The following is a 13,669-nucleotide window of genomic DNA, read 5'->3' as shown; positions in this document are numbered from 1 at the left end:
GTATGACTGCGTGTGTAGGCACTTGCGCGGACCTTGCTGGACCACTTGCGGGCCTCCTGGTGCAGCGCCTGGGCGGCGGCCAGGATGGGTTGATTGACAGGCTGGTTGGACGGCATCATCAGGAGCTCTGGCTCATAGTCATCCTCACCATCAGTGAACTCATCTTCATCATCTACCTCTACAGCCTCCTCCTCCTCAGGCTGGGTGGGGGGATGGGAGGGGGGGAGGTGAACAAAAAGAAAGAAAGGTAGGGGAGAAGGCCAGGAAGGAGGGAAGGAAGGAAAGGAGGAAGGGTGCAAGGAAGGAGGGAAGGAAGCAAGGAGGCCAATGAGGAAGGAGGGAAGGAAGGAAAGGAGGAAGGGTGGAAGGAAGGAAGGAAGGGAGGAAGGAAAGAAAGAGAAAGAAAGAAAGAGAGAAAGGGAAAATGGCGGATGACGGTAATAGTAGAGGTTGGTGGGGGGGTGAACAAAAAGAAAGAAAGGTAGGGAAGAAGGCGAGGAAGGAGGGAAGGAAGCAAGGAGGCCAATGAGGAAGGAGGGAAGGGAGAAAGGCCGGAGGGAGGGAAGGAAGAGAGGAATGAATCAAGGAAGCAATAGATGAAGGAGGGAAGGGTGGAAGGAAAGGAGGAAGGGTGCAAGGAAGGAAGGAAGGAAAGAAGGAAGGAAGGAAGGAAGGAAAGGAAAGAGAAAGAAAGAAAGGTAGGGGAGAAGGCCAGGAAGGAGGGAAAGGAGGAAGGGTGCAAGGAAGGAGGGAAGGAAGCAAGGAGGCCAATGAGGAAGGAGGGAAGGAAGGAAAGGAGGAAGGGTGCAAGGAAGGAAGGAAGGAAGGGAGGAAGGAAGGAAGGAAAGGAGGAAGGAAGGAAGGAAGGAAGGAAGGAAAGGAAAGAGAGAAAGAAAGAAAGAAAGATAGAAAGAAAGAAAGAAAGGGAAAATGGCGGATGACGGTAATAGTAGAGGTTGGTGGGGGTGGGGGGGGAAGCATGGGAGAATAAGGACTTTAGTATAGCAGGTGAAGCACCAGATGGAGAAGCAGATCAAGGCCAGAGAGCCGGAGTGCAGGCGCTATGGACGCAGAGGCAGAGCGACGGTGGGGGCGGTATGGGTCAGATGATCTCAAAGGACCGCAGGAAGGCCAAAGAGCTGGGAGCGGAGAAGGTCAGGGGTGTGTGTTGTGTGGCTTCCCCGAAGGTGTTGGATCAGCAGATCTTTGCCGTACTGTTGCCATAATGCTTCCACCATCTTCAAGGTTCTAGGATTGAGCTAACCAGTGTAACCGGCTTTATTGCGCATTGCTTGCAGATTGTTTGTCAGGGATCCCTGAACCAAAGCTTTCAAGATAGTGACAGTTACGGCTCCTTAAAAGGTGAAGAAACGGTTATCAGTTCATAAACTCATCTAACAGAGCACTGCTTACTATTACTATTGTACATAATAATAATTATTACGTTAGAATAACCCAACCTGCAAATCTCACACAGAAAAAGACATACATACAGGACCGCACAGACAAACATAGCAAAGTCGCATAGCAAAAGGAGAAGGATGAAGTCAATCTACGAACAAAAAGGAACTCTGACATTTCTAAATGTAAAAAACACAAATATACATCGTAAAAATACATAGCACATTTTAACACGGAGAAAGGCTGCAGTCACCAGCCAGGGGTGGATACTACCTCTGGTATTGGTATACGCCAGGTACTCACCCCTGGTGGTATATATCAGGTACTGACCTCTGGTAGTATATATGGTAGGTACTGAAAACCGGTGGTGAATGCCCGATACTGACCCCTGTTGGTGAAGACCTGACACTGACCCCCGGTGGTGAATGCCCGATACTGACCCCTGGTGGTGAATGCCAGATACTGACCCCTGGTGGTGAATGCCCGATACTGACCCCCGGTGGTGAATGCACGATACTGACCCCTGGTGGTAATGTCTGGTACTGACCTTACTGGACCACTTGCGGGCCTCATCGTGCAGCTGCCGGGCGGCCACCATCATGGGCTCGCTGAGCACCTCCCCCACCTTCTGCTCCGGGAACTCCTCATCCTTCTCCTCTGGGGGGGGTGGGCGAGGAGGCGGGACCTCTCCCTCTGGCAGGGGGGGCTTGGGGGGGGCCTGTTCGTCACTGACCTGGAAGAGTGACACAACCACGTAAAGACTAACGTTTGCGTGAGTCCAATGCACACTGTTTTGCCTTTTTTTGATTTGATTTTACATTTTTATTTCAAATAAGCAAGAAACATGTCATCAAATTACACAAACAAAAACAAGGCTCTATTTTTTCTTAACCCATTTGAAAAGGAGTGGGAAGTATAAACTTGAATAATTAAGTATAAGTATATGCCTTTTCATTTTAGAGCTTGAAAATAAATTGGATTCAAGTGAAGCTGTTTTAGGAATGGATTCCAACAATGCATAAGCTATCCCTTGTTTTACAGCAAGCTATTCATAACATGGCCTCTTAAACTGATCAAATACAGGCATTGTGTCTATGTGTGTGTGTCTGTGCGCGTCTGTATGTGTGTGCGTGCAATCTATATTTATGAATGCAAGCACACAAATGCGTGTGGTTGTGTCTGCGTGTGAGTGAGCGTGTGTGTGTGTGTGTGCTTGTGCGTGTGTGTGTGTATATGTTTGAGTGTGTGTGTATGTGTGTTTGTGTACGTGTGTCTATGTGTGTGTGAGTGTGTGTGTATATGTTTGTGTGTGTGTATTTGTATTTGTGTGTGTGTGTGTGTGCTTGTGCGTGTGTGTATATGTTTGTGTATGTGTGTGTGTGTGTGTGTGTATGTGTGTTTGTGTACGTGTGTCTATGTGTATGTGTGTGTGTGTGTGTATGTTTGTGTGTGTGTGTTTGTATTTGTGTGTGTGTGTGTGTACGCGCGTGTGTGTGTGTGCGTGTGTGTGAGTGTGCGCACGCGCGCGCGTGTGTGTGTGTGCTTGTGCGTGTGTGTATATGTTTGTGTATGTGTGTGTGTGTGAATATGTTTGTGTGTGTGTGTTTGTATTTGTGTGCGTGTGCGTGTGTGTATGTGTGCGTGTGTGTATATGTTTGTGTATGTGTGTGTGTGTGTATATGTTTGTGTATGTGTGTGTGTGTGTATATGTTTGTGTGTGTGTGTTTGTATTTGTGTGCGTGTGTGTGTGTGTGCGTGTGTGTGTACCTGTGTTGGTGTGTGCGTGTCCATGCTAGTACTAACGTGGAGCTGGTCCAGGTCTGGGGGAGGCGGGGGGAAGTTCACCTCCTGGGGCTGGAAGGCCTCTCGGACCTTACCCACAGCCCCCAGGATCCGCAGGCAGGAGTCCAGGTACGCCCTCTGCAGACCTGGGGCCGGGCCAGACACACGCAGGATAAACCACAGACAGCCGGGGACTCCCAGGGAAACACAGGGCCTCACTGAACCCCCCCCACGGGACCAGGCTATTCATTAATCGTGAAGAACCTTCGTATCGGTTCACAACGGAGGTGAACCAACCAAGGACATGGAGTGTGATTTCCATTAAGATGAGCGTGGAGAGCCTTGACGAGACATAATTAATATTTGAGCATTTTTCCGTCTGTCCTACCAGGTGTCAAGGTGTGTGGTAAATTATTTACCATATTACTTTTGGTCATTTATCCAGAACTGTTATCCAAAGTGGCTAGCAATTAATTCCCATGCAACTCATTAAAGAACTTGTGCGGGTGAGGCGTGTGGCTCAAAGAAAGGCCCTCAGGCAGGACATGGGCCGACAGGACCCGGACCCCTTTCAGAGGGGGCTTGGACACTGCCGCCCCCTAGGGGAGCTCAGCGTCTTCACCTTTGTCCTGTATGTTCCCGGCGACGGCCTTGGCGTCCATCACCATGGGCGAGATGGTGTGCGAGAGGACGTCCGAGGCGTGCTTCACCGCGTCCCGGAAGCGCGGGTCCTCCGAGTTCTCCACTTCCCTCTTGGCGACCAGCAGCACCCGGTTGGCTCTCCTCGCTATGCTGGTTGCCCCGGCAACAAGCATCTGGGGCTGAACGTTGGCCATGGCAACGCGGCACTTGTCAATGTCCTTCTTGATGGCCTCCTCGGACGCGTCCAGCAGGGACTTGGTGTCTATGGCCTCATCCACTAGACCTGCTCACACGCACACACACACAGGCACACACACACACACGCACACACACACACACACACACACACACACACACACACACACACACAGACACACACACACACACACACACACACACAGACACACACACACACGCACACACACACACACAACCACACACACATACACACACACATTATTGGAAATGATTAGAAGGGCTTATTACAGGTCTGCAACAGCCAAAGATATTTCATTCTTGTATTTGTGTTATTGCCGTTTGGATATATAAGTAAAGAAGAAGAGAAATTAAAAAATGCTTCTAACATAGGTTACCTAAGCTAGCTTTAAAGCTAATAACCTGGACATGTCTTTGGTCAATTACGATGGATTGTGATTTCAATAACGGTATCAATAAAGTCCCATCCTATTACTGATACATTCTCCTAACTAGGAGGGGCTCAATCTTACACAATTCAACTTTAAGCATTTGTTTAACGGCTATTCAAAGGGAGCAGCAGAAGCAGTGTTTCACGCGCGACCTCGAAAGGGCAGCTTTGTGCAGTGGCCATACACACTGCATTATCACAACCAGCCCCATGAGACTGGAGAACGCTCCCCGCCTAGGAGGGGTAAAGGGTTGTGAGGGATGTCCGTGGGCTGTCGCAGAAGCTGCCCTCACCGGTGAGCTTCTCCACGTTGTCGATCCACTGGTTCTTCATGGTGTCAAAGTGCTCGTAGGCCGCCTGGCTTCCCGGGTTCTTCAGCAGGATCCGCGCCGCGGACGTCACCTGGAACGAACCGGGGTCAACCCGCCGTCGGTCGTCATGGAAACAGGGACCTGAGGGTGCTTAACTGTGAGTGTGTGTGTGTGTGTGTGTGTGTATGCGTGTGTTTGTTTGTGTGTAACAGTGTGTGTAACTGCTTGTATGTGTGTGTGTGTGTGTGTGTGTGTGTGTGTGTGTGTGTGTGTGTGTGTGTGTAACAGTGTGTGTAACTGCTTGTATGTGTGTGTGTGTGTGTGTGTGTGTGTGTGTGTGTGTGTGTGCATACCTGGGGCGTGAGGTCCCGGGAGTGTTTGACGGCGGCGTGGATGCCCTCCACCGTTCCCTTATTGGCCGATCCGACGGCCGCCGCCTTCTCGGCCGTCGCCCCCAAACGGCCCGAGTGGGCCTCGAAGTTCCCCGCGCGTTCGTCGAAGACCTGCCGAAATGCACACACACGCATGCCACACACACACACCCACGGGCACATGTTACGCACACACACATTAACACGTAGACACCTTCCTGTCAGAGCCGCTGCACTTCTCACTTTGGGAGACATCTCCTTGACCAATCAGCACGTCAGAGCAGCGGCCCTTCGTCACAGAGGTGAGTCACACAAAGGGTTGACGCGGCGATGACACATCACACACAGCGCACTGACCTCCACCCTGTTGGGTGTGTCCGCCGGCGCGGTCGCGGCCACAGCCAGCAGCTTGATAGGAGTGGTGGTGTCACTGAATACATCAGAGACTTCCTGGGTCATGACTTGCTGCATGCGCCCTCTCAGGTCCTGGGAAAAGAAGCCACCGGAGATAAAACGGTTACACCTTTTTAAAACGGCCACTAGATGGCGCAGGGTCACCGTATTATCAGCTCGTTCAGGGCGAGCAGTTATTCTAGCCTCGGATGTTGCAACTTCATTTCCAACTTCATGCTGTACCACGGAGTAGCATTGTTATTGTATGTTATGTTTCTATATCTACACCAACAAAATATGGGGGGGGGGGGGGGGGGGGGTATTAGAAAGATGTTAAATATTTACGCTCTCAATAATAAGACGCGGGGAACTAGAGCACAGTCAGCGCACTATGTCCGTGACAAGCGGTGTCTACCTGCAGGTGAGATGGTCGGGAAGTTGTTTGGTCAAAAATAATATATACGTATTACAAAGTACCCTTCCCTTAACTATAGCCTAACTAAAACGCAATTTAACCGGAGACTGAAGTTACAAAATGTTCCCAATGGATAAAAATGGCTGTTTAGTGTATCCTGCTAACAGTGAATGGCACGTCATATATTACATAGCCAGGGGCGCGCCGGTGTAGCTGTAACACAGACAGTACTGGTTAAACACTGACTTTACATATTGTATAAAATACAGGTTTAACGAGTAGTAAGCAAAATGAGTAGCCTAACCGTTTACATGGAGTTTTTTGGTATTTCTGGCAACCCTGATAACAATACTGATAAGTAATCTCCGGATTGATCCTACGCCGGAATGCAACCAGCCGCCTTCTCTGCGGGGAAATGCCAACAACCATCCTTCCTCTTGCTCATGATCATGACTGATCACGATTCAGAGTGCGCCTGTTGGTGAGCGCGTATTACACGCGTATTACATTCATAATTAGTTCCTCAAAGTGGAGATGGATGTGGCGATGATACCACTGAAGGTGGTGGTGGAGCTGGGGGGTAGAGCTGGTCCATCCCCAGCGGGCAGTGTGGGCGGGGCCTCTACCCGGTGTGGGCGGGGCCTCTGCCCCCAGCGAGCGGTGTGGGCGGGGCCTCTACCCGGTGTGGGCGGGGCCTCTGCCCCCAGCGGGCAGTGTGGGCGGGGCCTCTACCTTCAGCCCCTCCTGCAGCTGGGCGGCGGTAGCGCGGGCGTGGGGCGCCTCGGCCTCGCCGCGCGACGCCATGTCCGCCAGCGAGGCCATCAGCGCCTCGGTGTGGTCGCAGCGGGCCACCAGGTCCTGCCGGTAGGGGCCCACCAGCCCCCCCGCCAGACGCTTCCCCTCCCCCACCAGGCCCCGGATGGCGGCCTGACCTGCGGACAGAGAGCAGGGGTCAGAGGTCGACTCTCACCTCACCCGCCCACCTGACACCCCCCTTCGCAACCCCTCAGGCCATCCCTGGGGGCGGGGGCAACAGCCTCAGAGCCAATGGAACGCTCTACCCCACCTGTTTTAATCGGATTGAACATTTAGGAGTTAGGAGAATCCGATCACTTAAGGTGTTTGCATAACACATTTTTAATCCGATTGTTTTTTGGGGGATTTTAATCGGATCAAAAGCGAGAATTTGATGTCCATGTGAAGCAGGGTGGTGTGGTCGTGAGCACTTGACATGCGTTGCATGCACTTTGACGACGGCACAATCACAACGTAATACAGACGAATGGATGGACTCGTTAAAGGTCCCGTGACACGCCACCAGGTGTGAGTGTGATTAGCCGTTACAAGCCGTTTTGAAAATCGGCCCCGTACGAAGCCTTAACGGCTTGTGACGGCTAATCTCCCCCACACCTGGGGGCATGTCATGGGACCTTTAAATATGCATCTGTTACAATGGTTTCCTTCGACAAAAGGGGTGGGGCACAGTGGTGGTGACTGGCGACCGACGGTACCTGTGTAGAACTGCAGTATCTCATACTCTGCTCCCATAGGAAAGCATGGAGGACAGGCGGAGAGAAGGGAAATCAATCACACTACAGGATGGGGAATACACAGGGAATAGCACGAGCTCTCCACACAGGAAACAGGACCCGATGCTGCGGTGACGTTGGGGACTGTCTGGGGGCCGGTCAGTGTGGACCGCATGAGGTCATTCACCGCAAGGGTTTTCGGGGGTTGAATGACAGACCTTTAGTGCTGAGATGTTTGGTGGGCCAAGCCGGTCGTTATACGCTGTTATAATGTTACACAGCTACTCTTATCCCTCATGAGTTCAGGACGCTACCCGCACTGAACTAACACACACACAGAGAAGTGCTCGGATGTACCCACAACCACAAGCCACACTCAGAAAAACCCAACCCTCAGAAGTGGTTTCGGTTGATTTCAGTAGAAACCATAAAAACGAATTACTAGCAGAGTGATTCAGCAGATGCTTATTATAAAATGACTTCCAGTGAATTCAGAATCAGCTTACGAGGTAGGGCTCAGTGCATCATGCTCGAGGAAGCCCGCAGGTAGGATGTGGGGACTCCGGGAATCGAACCAGCCAAACACCACTCACACAAGCCTCCCCACACATCACTCACTAAGCCCACCTCCCTCCCTGGAGACAGAGCTCCACCTACCCACTCCTCGGTCGTCCACTCCTGGGTTGCCCACCCAGCGGAGGGCCTGCTCCATCTTGCCCTCCAGGGTGACGGCGGGCTTGGCCGGCCTCATGTTGGCCACGGCGCGGTTGGTCTTGGACTGCAGGTTGAGCAACGCCGCCCCGATCTGCTTGGCCAAGGCACGGGCTTCAGGACTGTCGCCCTTACCCCTAAGACAGAGACAAAGAGTAGGGGTTTAGAGTCACCCTTACCCCTAGGGCAGTCAACCTTACCCCTAGGGCAGAGACGGGGATCAGGGGTTCAGAGAAGAGAGCAAGGACTTGGAATTAACGGTTTGTGTATTAGTTGTGAAAGCATAGCCAGTGAACCCACGACCTGTAAAACACAAACCAGTATCTCACCACCATCATGTAAGTCACCTTAGGTCTATGTTTAAGTCTGATGGAAGAAATGTGCTGAAAAGTGTTGGTGTTTATTCAGTGTTATACCACGGTCTGGGGGAATACTCGATTCTGATTGGCTGCAGGGTGTGCATTAACTCCTGATATACGGACACCTGCTAAGTAGTTCCAGGCAAATTGTCTGTTCAGCCTTCAAAACGAGAGCTGGTAAATTGTGAAAAATGAATTAAACTGTTATCAGACAACGTGGTTATATGGACCCTAGTATCTGTGGTATAAAGGCTGGGATGAATTTCAAATTATAAATATGTACAATGCATAACGTTAGCTCTCTGGCTCATGGCTGAGCGGACTAGAATACCTCCCGTTGCCAAGTCGTAGCTAAGGTCCGTCCTATTTACTGGACGTTTCCGTTGCATAAGAACCTTACGGGAGGGTAATGATTGCTCCAGGTATTAGTCAGACCCTCAGGCGTTACCAGGGAAACAAAGTTATGGCTTGTGAAAAACTTTATATTTGGATTGTAAAATGCATGAAAATTTAAATTAATTGTCTTAATTTCTTTTCTTTGCCAAGTGACCACAGTATAAGCGGGATAATGCCCTTCGAGGTGTCCAGTAACAGGAATTAATGGACTTCGCGGAGGCCATTAATTCCTGATAATGGACTCCTCGTCGGGCAGTATCCCTTACCTAATCTCTATGCCCAGGAACATCCCGGTCTGTATCGAGGAGCGCTTCATAGTGCCTTCTGTGTACACATCCTTATTTATCTCTGTCGTATTAGATAGGAGAATGGATCTGTAGAAAACGACCACAATTACTTAAGGAGAGGACAATAAATGCCAATTGAAACTAATAGTTTTTGAATTGTTATTACTTTGTATTCAATGATCTGTGCAGTAGTGTCTCCAGTATACTAACTTATTCTTCTAGAAGGAGAAAATCAACACTAAATGCAATTACAGGTACTAATCGCTCCATCTCTCTCCAAGCAGAAAGAGAGAGACATTGTCTGCTTTGCTATATCTTCTAAGGACACCAGGCAGACATGTCCTTCGGGCATAGAAATCAGACTTTGAACTTCACTTCTACCCTTCCTATTTGGATCACACTTGATGGAAGCTTTAATCCAGTAAATGTGTCCACAGCCATGTAACATAAATTACCACCCCCCCCCCCCCCCCCCCCAGGAGAAAAAGAAAAGATTAAGGTTAACCTTGTGCAGTGTTGTCACATTTCACCCATTGATCCTCTGCCGACTGTCATCTCACAGACCACAGACCCTGAACAGCCACTTAACACCATAACACAGTAACCGCAGACCAGGGCACGGACCACCGTCACCACACCCCCTCCACCAGTGGCGACACAACAGCAACTTTAAACCTTATTGTGGGGCTGATGCCCAGGGTGGTGATGCAACAACACAATCCCCAGGGGGGGAAGATACGCCACCTGTTGGTGGCATGAGGCTGGAGTTTGAGCCTGGGAACAAAACGTCTATAAATTACTGTTTACATTGTAGCTTGAGTCCTACTTAGTCTATGAACAGCTCTATGTTCACATAGAGACACAGCAATTTTTTTTTAAATCAATAAATGCAAGCGAAACGGACGAGCAGATGAAAGGGACTACAGATGAAAAATAGTTTGTATAACTAAATCTGGTACATTTGCATGCCCTATGCAACGGACATGTCGATCAACCGTCCCTTTTAAATAAATAAATAAACAAAAACAAAACGAAGACGTACTGTCTGCGTAGGTCGGCCAGTCTGGCGGTGAGTCCCACAATCTCGCTAATGGAGCGCAGTATGTCGTCCCTCTCTTTAGGGTCCTCGCACAGATCTGCGATGCGCTTGGCCTCGGCCAGCAGGGCTCTGATGTTCTCCTCTCCCTCTGGACCCCCATTGGGGTCCGCCAGCCAGGCCTATAGAACACACACACACACACACACACACACACACACACACACACACACACACACACAATAACACGCACACACACACACACACAATAACACACACACACACACACACACAATAACACAATAACACGCACACACACACACACACACACACACACACACACACACACACACACATCGTAACCATTTAATTGTTCCATCCATCGTATCCATCGAAACCCATCAGGTCATGCATGTTTCATCAATCCAGCTGTCTTGCTATGCCTGCCAATTCCTATAGGGTGGTTCGGGATTTAAAGAGCCTTTTTGGCATACAGGGAGAACTTGACCATGAGAAGCCATAGCTCATGACACAGAGTGAACAGTGATTAAGAGATGGCTGTAGATTCTGGTAGGACAGTGGTTGGACAGTTTAGTGGTTAGGGTGTTCAACTCCCAGCTGACCTGCTACTGGGTTCAATCGCCTGTGTCCAAAGCCTACTTCTAATCATCCTATTGCTAAGTTCCAAATTCCTTCTCTTCATCATTCCCTAGAAGTCACGTCGGTTAGAGGCATCTGCTGAATGCATAAACAGAAGAATTAGTTTCTACGGAGACGTTTGAAAGTGGAAGCAAATCCCCACTAAAAGGAGCCGCATGCGAATCAATCCTGTAGGTAGTAAACGTCTCTCTGATTAGCATGGAAGAAGCAGCCGCCGGGGGAACCCTTAAAACCATCCATTTAACACTACTTAGAAAAGACCACAATACAACGACAAAATCAACAACACTCTTGACTGCCAATGAGTCTCAATGAGACTCATCGGCAGTCCAGCGTCCTGTTGGTGTGGCTGGGCAGGGTTTTGTGTCCGACCTGGGCGGCATCCAGCCTGCGGCCGATGGCCTGCTTGGCGTTGATCAGGGCGTCCAGTCGGCGCGCCGCCCCGTCCACCTTGCTGAACAGCAGGTCCAGACCCTGGGAGCACTGGGCGGCCCTCTGCATGCAGCCCGGGGTGGCGCCCTGGCCCCTAGGAGCCCCCACAGAGGGAAGGGGTCGGATGTTAGGGTTCAGTCAGAGGGAAGGCGTTGGATGTTAGGGTTCAAAAAAATAAAAAACTTTATTTGGGAGCTGATTTGCGGGCAAAACAGAATTGCATAAGGGTAAGCCACCAAACAAGAGCTATGTTATTGAAATGATAACATATGGATACAAGACACATGACTTGTTTCGATGGAAGCTGAACCAAAAAGTTATTTTTAGGATAAAATAAGATAGAATGTACGCTTTTAATCCTAGACAGGAAATTCAGGTTTCCCAGCAGAAACTACAGCGGTAGAAATTGAAAAGAGATAAAACATTGAAACAAGACTTGAACCACAAAGTTAAGCCCTCCCTGTTTGCACATTTCCCCCTGACAGCCTACCTGGCCCGCAGGTCGGCCACCTGGTCGGTCATCTGGGCCAGAGCCTTGGTGGTTCCCAGGACGTCTCTCCTCTCCCTTCCTGCAGACAGCTCCCCCACCTTCCCCGCCTCGTCCAGGATGACCCTCACCGCCTGCTCCCCTTGGTCCCCTGGGATGGACACAAAGCCAGGTCAGGGTCAGAGTCAGCTTTATGGTCAATTTCCAAATATGTTGCAAGACAAACAGAGGAATCGGAATTGCGTTCGTCTCTGACCCACGGTGCAATAAGCACAAAAGGATAAAATTAGGTAAAATGAATAAAATAAGGCATATTTACAATAAATACATTCTAAACAGTGCAAAATAATTCCGAATAGTGCAAAGGTAGGCAAACAAAACGGTAAAACAAGCCGATATATGTACGATAAAGTTAAAAGAAGTAAATGGTCCAGGGTTCCTGGGGGCCAAAGGGGGCACAGACGAGCCCTGTTGGGGGGACGTGGGAGACGGAGGTGGGCTTTGGGAGGAGGTGCTGAGAGAATGAGGGTGAACCCGTTACTGATGTAAATTATATTTAGTCCATGCTTCTGTCATCATTTCTGATGACATGCTTCAAGCTAACCACAGTTATGAATGGTTTCTTCTTCACATTATGGACAACACCGTATAAGGTTTCATGATTTTGTTGACAAGTTAAAGACTACAAACATGGCCGATTTGCCACTTCCGCTAAAGCCAAGACCGACCGAAGGTTTACCTGGGTCAACTAGAACACGTAGGCGTGGCTTATTTACCGTTCCGCCCACTGCCGATATAAACTGTTTGTCTACCTGTGTTCGCCAGATGCTTCATGAACCACCTCCAGAAGGCACGCTCGTTCACCTTGTGTTCTCTGTTGGAATAAACCACATGCTGAACATTTACCATTACCTGCTGGAGCGTGGGGGTCTTTGAGCCACGCTTTAGCCTGCGCCATCTTAGACTCGATCAAAGCCAGAGATATCCTCATGGCCTCCATATCCTGAGGGAGACAGACAGCTGGGCGTCAGACAGGGGACCGGAGCGGCTGAGAGAGATTGGTTGAATCAAAGTCGTCCGCTCGTTCTTTTAGATGGTTTGTAGCTTACTTAGGAATGAAGGCTTCCAAGGTGTTTGAGACTAGGAGTGGGTTTGGGGAAAACTGAATTATTATTATCATTATTATTCAGTTATTCTGTTATTATTACTGAATTATTAAAATATTAAAACATTCTGGATTCCGCAGACCAAAAACCAACAGGGTGGACCTGTGACTTAACTGAGTCAATTTGGACCGAGACGTCTAGAAGTCCCTACTAGACAGACAAATACATGGTCACCTTTGTTCACTCCATTGAGAAATGTACACCGACCTCATCATTTAAGTACACTTCAGGAGTTGTTCCAGATCAGTAGATAATAAAGCTCTTAAGGGCATAGTTTAAATACTGCTCATCTATTATGGATGCGTCTGAATCTATAATTCATGACCTGGTCCAATGCACTGACAACAAAGACACACACAAACACGCACACACATATGCACAAGCACGCAAACACACACACACACACACACACGCACACAAGCACACACACACGCACACACAATGCTCTTGATTTGTGCCCATTGTTTTCAGAGAAACATGCAGGGTTAGGATTTCTGGGAAAAACCCAACCTTATCAATACACTTCAACAACCTCATGACGTGCCTAGTCAATAAAAAGCACGAGAAATATAAAGAGTTGCACTCTGTCAATTAAACATTCTCACTGACGGTCATAAAAGTAAATCTGAAAAGGTATGTGGTCTG

At 49.4% G+C, this 13,669-nt stretch overlaps 1 protein-coding gene across 5 annotated transcripts in view; it reads right to left on the bottom strand.

Annotated features, from left to right (window-relative positions):
- The window catches only part of LOC307071242 (vinculin-like), a 32,127-nt gene that overhangs the window by 4,751 nt on the left and 13,707 nt on the right, over nucleotides 1–13,669 (bottom strand). For 2 of the 5 annotated variants that reach the window (XM_079730202.1, XM_079730206.1), the window contains 14 exons: nucleotides 12,771–12,861; nucleotides 11,862–12,009; nucleotides 11,312–11,465; nucleotides 10,286–10,461; nucleotides 9,919–10,017; nucleotides 8,148–8,338; nucleotides 6,694–6,893; nucleotides 5,511–5,639; nucleotides 5,136–5,285; nucleotides 4,765–4,873; nucleotides 3,806–4,108; nucleotides 3,169–3,329; nucleotides 1,949–2,134; nucleotides 33–200 (listed from right to left, as the gene is read on the bottom strand). In XM_079730202.1, the coding sequence (XP_079586328.1) occupies nucleotides 33–200; nucleotides 1,949–2,134; nucleotides 3,169–3,329; nucleotides 3,806–4,108; nucleotides 4,765–4,873; nucleotides 5,136–5,285; nucleotides 5,511–5,639; nucleotides 6,694–6,893; nucleotides 8,148–8,338; nucleotides 9,919–10,017; nucleotides 10,286–10,461; nucleotides 11,312–11,465; nucleotides 11,862–12,009; nucleotides 12,771–12,861 (2,265 nt within the window). The remainder of the gene's footprint in view (nucleotides 1–32; nucleotides 201–1,948; nucleotides 2,135–3,168; nucleotides 3,330–3,805; nucleotides 4,109–4,764; nucleotides 4,874–5,135; nucleotides 5,286–5,510; nucleotides 5,640–6,693; nucleotides 6,894–8,147; nucleotides 8,339–9,918; nucleotides 10,018–10,285; nucleotides 10,462–11,311; nucleotides 11,466–11,861; nucleotides 12,010–12,770; nucleotides 12,862–13,669) is intronic. The other 3 variants (XM_079730203.1, XM_079730204.1, XM_079730205.1) reach the window with 3 other exon arrangements.

Source organism: Pollachius pollachius, assembly GCF_949987615.1.
Source record: "Pollachius pollachius genome assembly, chromosome: 2".
In the NCBI taxonomy this organism is placed as follows: domain Eukaryota; kingdom Metazoa; phylum Chordata; class Actinopteri; order Gadiformes; family Gadidae; genus Pollachius; species Pollachius pollachius.
Note: the sequence above shows the minus strand (reverse complement) of the source record. Positions and strands in the feature narration are given on the sequence as shown.